We start from the raw sequence: 6,000 nt of genomic DNA on the forward strand, positions 1-6,000 counted from the left end.
AGGGCTGGATCCCCAGTGGGGGGTGTGCAGGAGGCAGCCAATCCATGATTCTCTCTCATCATTGATGTTTCTCTCTCTCTCCCTCTCCTTTTCTCTGTGAAATCAATAAAAATACATATATTTTAAAAAAACTACCGAATAAGGAAAATAGGCAAAGGATATGAATAGTCAATTCACAGAAGAGGGATCAAAATGTTCTACCTCATTATTAGGGAAATTCAAATTAAAATAACCAAAAAACAGTTTCTGCTGCTCTGACAGGTTGGCAAAAAATTGTACAGAGTGACATCACCCGGTGGCAGGGAGGAGGAAAGGGCACTCAGTCCTAGCGGAAGAGAATGACAAGTGTCACAGTCCCTCATTTGGAGGAATCGGTTTCACAGCAATAGGATCACAATGTTGTACGCACGGAAGTGTGACTGCAGCATTGTTTGTAGAGGCAGAAAAGTGGAACCAAAATGGATACTCGATAATTTAATGGTGGGTTAAATAGCTACTTTCATTCCAAAGAATAGTACACAGCTGCGATAAAGAATGTGTCAGTGCATTCCTGGTAACGTGGAGCACATTCCTGAAAAACACATACTGCAGATGAAACCTCTGTGTATGTATGTGTTTATTTATAACTAGAGGCCTGATGCACAAAAATTCGTGCAAGAATGGGCCTTCCTTCCCCTGGCTGCTGGCACTGCCTTCACTCTGGCCGGAGCCGCCTTTCCGCCTTCCCACTCTGCCCAGAGGCCCGGAGCAGCTGGGGCGGTGTGGAACACCTGCGCCCCGCCCTGCCCCCGACCGCTCGGCGCCTGTATATGCAAATTATTCCGCCATCTTTGTTGGGTTAATTTGCATACTCACTCCTGATTGGCTGGTGGGTGTCATGGAGGTACAGTCAATTTGCATCTTTCACATTTATTAGTGTGGATGACATAGATATGAAGAATGGTGTATAAGAAACTCACCTGTCTTGTTTGACATCAGTAGGAGGGGAGTGACAGGGAGGTGAAGACGGTATGAGGACAGGCAGCAATAAGGGGAAAATGTGATTGTTAAAAGTAAAAACAAAGATATTTATGATATAAATAGAATTTATGTGAAATTATATATTTGTTTTTGTACATCTATATAGAGAGATATGAAAGGATGGCTACCAAGATAGCAATAATGATCATCTTTCTTGATCATTAGAATATTTAAAATAAGGAATATGAATTATGTAACCGGAGAAAGAATTATGACCTCTTATTGTGGAAAAGTTATGTGCAGCTTCCTCTGTAAGATTATGTGTAAGCGTAACCTTCATAAAGAAACCCTGGTGCTCGCTTCAGCAGCATATATGCTAAAATGTGAACGTACAGAAAAGATTAGCGTGGCCCCTGCGCAAGGATGACACGCAAATTCGTGAATTGTTCCATATTAAAAAAAAAGAAACCCTAAAATATAGCTTTATCATAATTTTTACTTTCTTTATTCTTCAGTATTTCTTTTCCTTTTATCTTTCCTGTCTTCCCAATATTTGTAGTGTAACGTTTGCAAAAAATCTTGCTTTAAACTTGTATTTATTTTTCCCATTCAGGGAAAACATTGATTTTTTTCCCCCCTCACATTCCAGGAAAAGTGTGAGTTAAAATATCAGATTAGAGAAGCCACCTTTGTAATACAAGAGGGAGTACCACCCATGGCATGGATTTCAGCCGAGAGGAGCTGAGGGGCGGGAGGGAGAACTGGGCAGCTCTCCACCTCTTCTGAGATGAGGTCTTAGTTCACTGAATTACGGTCTTCTGTTAACTGGTTTTGAATTCCCAGGATAGCCCACCAGCCATATTCAAAATAGTTCAAAAGAATTTCCTAATCTAAATATGTCATAATAGATTATGAATCTTCTTCTACTTTATAGAAAGTCAAGAGTTAAGTTCTTGGCAACATTTTCTGTCAGTAGATTTTTAAAAATATATATTTTTATTGATTTCAGAGAGGAAGGGAGAGTTAGAAACATCAATGATGAGAGAGAATCATGATTGGCTGCCTCCTGCACACCCTCTTCTAGGCATGTGCCCTTGACCGAAATCAAACCTGGGACCCTTCAGTCTGCAGGCCGATGCTCTATCCACTGAGCCAAACCAGCTAGGGCTGTCCGTAGATTTTTATAACAGTAGCTTTATGCTATAGTACCCCCATTTCTGAGAAAATGAAATATTCCATATAAGTTTTCGTTATTTGAAAAACTCACTTATCCCTTCAACAAAAATGTCTAAATTCTCACCATTTTTATGTGAATCTTATAAAATATAGTATATGGCGTTTTTTGTTTTGTTCTGTTTTAATATATTTTTATTGACTTCAGAGTGGAATGGAGAGGGAGAGAGAGATAGAAACATCAATGATGAGAGAGAATCATTGATTAGCTGCCTCCCGCTGGGGATCAAGCCCGAAACCAAATGTGCCCTTGACTGGAATCGAACCCGGGACCCTTCAGTCCACAGGCTGATGCTCTATCCACGGAGCCAAACCGACTAGGGCTATAGTACAGTGTTTTTAAATGTGTTAGGGTAGCATATGGCAATGTATGTTTTTTGGAATGGTATAGACCTTTTGAGCTCGGCGTGTCAGCATTTTGAAAAACCCTAACTTAACTCTGGTGCCGTGTCACATATAGAAATTTTTTGATATTTGCAACCATAGTAAAACAAAGATTTATATTTTTGATATTTATTTTATATATTTAAATGCCATTTAACAAAGAAAAATCAACCAAAAAAATGAGTTCGCGTGTCACCTCTGACACGCGTGTCATAGGTTCGCCATCACTGGTATAGACAGATGACCTGAAGACGTGTGGTGGGAACAGCTTCAATAGATGGGTTAATTTTGCATTCCCCTACCAAAACCTTGCTTTACTCTAGTGATAAAAAGTAGCTGTTTAGTAGAATGTCATTATTTTCTTCAAAATATTACAGAAGAGATGAAGGCCTACGTGCTTGAGTACTTGTGTTGACCATTCTAAAGATAATGCTTACATTGCTGGGTTAGTCTTACTTTCTTTCCTCTTCTGTGTTGAATCAGATTCGCTCCATTGAAGGCCAGTATGGCACGCTTCAAGCATACGTGACTCCAAGAATCCAGCCCAGAACCTGTCAGGTCCGCCAGTACCTTATCAAACCCCTTTCACTCCATCAGAGAAGCCACTGTATCGATCGCGACAGGTAGGACCAAGGCAGGAGCGTTTACTTTTAGGGCATTACATGATGCAGAGAAACTTGCCTATAATTTTTTAAAAATGTGTTGTTATTGATGTTTGGGAGAGAGAGACAGAAGGAAGGAGAGAGAGAGAGATCAATGTGAGAGAGCAACATCCATCTTTTACCTCCCGCACGCGCCCAACCAGGGATTGAACGTGCAACCTGGGTGTGTGCCCTGAACTGGGAATCGAACTGGTGACCTATCTGTGCATGGGATGGCGCTCAACCAACTGAGCCACACCGGCCAGGGCAGCTTGCCTTTCATTGTCACGGTGTAAATTCTGGTAGATATGTGTCCATTTCATTGAAAGGCTAGGGAGTGGTATTCCTACTGATGTTAGGCCTGTGTCTGCTGTCGGAGGCTGCCTGGAGCTGCACTTCCCCTTTCGCTTGGACCCGTCCCGTGATCAGCAATCACCGTTTCGCTTTTGCGTTTCCTGTGAACAGGCCTTTGGTGCGTTGGCCTCAAACATTCTATTTCCTCTCTGTTCCACCTCAGGAAATACTCGAGCCATTGACTGCGGTAATCGGCTATTTCCCACTTCCCCTATAGCTTAAGCATCCTCCTGTTGGTAGTTTTTCACTTCCTGAAGGTGAGAGACATGGCTTAAACGAGGGAGAAGGGAAAGAAATGGGTTATTGAATACTTCCCTGTCCCTTGCATTGTGCTAGGCGGCAAACTCATTAGTCAACAGAGCCAAATAACAACAGTACAACGATTGAAATTTCTTTTGAGAGCCAAATTTTCCAAACTTAAACTATATTGGTAGTACATTGTTAATAACTTAATTAGGGTACTCCTAAGGCTTAGGAAGAGCCACACTAAGGGGGCAAAAGAGCCGCATGTGGCTCTCGAGCCGCAGTTTGCCGACCACGGTGCTAGGGGCTTAAGTATCGTTGAGGTCATACAGCATGTCAGGTGGCAATGTCTCCATTTTACAAATGAGACTGGGAAGCCTGGGGAGGAAGTAACTTGCTGACATAGGAAACAGCTATAATGTGAGACCACAGCCCGTTTTCCTATTGCAGCTTGTAATGGTAAAGGTGGTAATTTAAATAAGATGTAAGGAGACATGTTCCTAAGGGTCTCTTCTAAAACATTAAAGAGGATAGATTCTTTTGGGCATGTCTTCCTGCTTCACACTCAAAGTTGTGGATGGTGGTGGCATGGCGTGCTGCAAGAGCAGCACAGGGAAGCGAGAGACCAGCTTGGAATCTTGCCTCTGTTCCTGTGTGACTGTGGGGCCATAACATAATCTCTCTGGGCTTTAGTTTTCTTATCTGCAAATGAGACGGTGGCCTGGATGACCTCAAAATCTCTTCTAGTTTTAGGTCCCTTAATTCTGTGTCTTTTTAGAATTCCTCTGAGCCTTTAATTCCACAAATTTACATTTTTAAAATCTTTATAATTATCCACTTGATTTATTTAAAATCTATTTCACTCCCTTGTATGTGTGTGCGATTTCACAAGATAGAACAAATCATTCCACATCCCTGCAAGATAGAAGGTACTGACCCCTCCCTGGCCCCGTGGCCCGCAGCTGGTAAGCCGTGGAGTGGGTTTCAAGCCCTTGTCCGTCTTACTCAGAAGCCCAGTTCTGTGCTGTCACATGACCTCATTATTTCTCTAAGGAGATTCTTATATGTTTTAATAGTTTGTACAGTAGGAGTATTAGGTGAACCTTTAAAAAATGAAATATGCCTGGGTAAACTGGATTTTATTTGTAAAGATGTTATAATAAAAACAAGCTATTTGTGTCCCCTGGCTGGGAAAAGCAGAGGTATAGATACTCTTTCTCTCTTTCATGAAATCAGAATATTCATTCATCAGATGGGTAAGATTAATCTGAGAAAAATTAAACAAATGTAAACAAGTTTATATTTGATTAGCTGTTATTGCAAAATTCTGTGTTAGTGTGTTGTGTACATCAAATACACTTCCACACGCAAATGTGTTCTCTGCTGTGAATTACAGACCCATGAACACGCTGACTTTAACGGGCCAGTTCAGTTTTGCGGAAGTTCACTCCTGGGTGGTGTTTTGTCTTCCTGAGGTTCCCGAGAAACCTCCGGCCGGAGAATGCGTGACATTTTACTTCCAGAACACCTTTCTGGACACACAGCTGGAAAGCACCTACAGGTAAAGCAGCTCGTTACCAGTTCACAAGTGTGTAGGGTGTTTTAAGTATGTTTTTTAATTGATTTTTAGAGAGAGAGGAAGGAAGAGGGAAAGAGAGAGAGAAACATCAATGATGAGAAAGAATCATCGATTGGCTGCCTCCTGCACGCCTCCTACTGGGGATCAAGCCGGAAACCCAGGCCTGTGCCCTGACCAGGAGTAGAACCAGTGGCCTCTTGGTGTGTGTGTCCGCGCCCAACCACTGAGCTAAGCCAGCCAGGCCACAGGGTTTTGATATAAATGAGCTTCTACATTTTCTTTGTTTTAAAGCAGGAGCAATGTGTAAATAATAGATTTGAAACCTATACTATTCAAGAGAATCTATTGAAAAACAAGCAGAATTAATGAATTTTTTTAAATGATTGAATAAAGATTCACATGGCCTGGACCAGCAGCTCAGTTGGTTAGAGTGTTGTCCTGTCGCTGCAACGTTGCAAGTTTGATCCCTGGTCAGGGCACATGCAAGAGTCAACCAATGAATGCAGAAACGAGTGGAACAACAAATCGATATTTCTCTTTCTCACTCCCTTCCTCTCTCTTTGAAATGAATAAATAAATAAAAAAAAAAAAAAAAAAAAAAAAAAA

The 6,000-nt window shown here is 41.6% G+C and overlaps 1 protein-coding gene across 2 annotated transcripts in view; it reads left to right on the plus strand.

Moving 5' to 3' along the window:
• Positions 1-6,000, plus strand: part of BBS7 (Bardet-Biedl syndrome 7) — a 39,207-nt gene that overhangs the window by 29,031 nt on the left and 4,176 nt on the right. For both annotated transcript variants that reach the window (XM_014537110.1, XM_005863132.2), the window contains exons 13-14: positions 3,061-3,200; positions 5,212-5,376. In XM_014537110.1, the coding sequence (XP_014392596.1) occupies positions 3,061-3,200; positions 5,212-5,376 (305 nt within the window). The remainder of the gene's footprint in view (positions 1-3,060; positions 3,201-5,211; positions 5,377-6,000) is intronic.

Source organism: Myotis brandtii, unplaced genomic scaffold (genome assembly GCF_000412655.1).
Source record: "Myotis brandtii unplaced genomic scaffold, ASM41265v1 scaffold1722, whole genome shotgun sequence".
NCBI classification, from domain to species: Eukaryota; Metazoa; Chordata; class Mammalia; order Chiroptera; family Vespertilionidae; genus Myotis; species Myotis brandtii.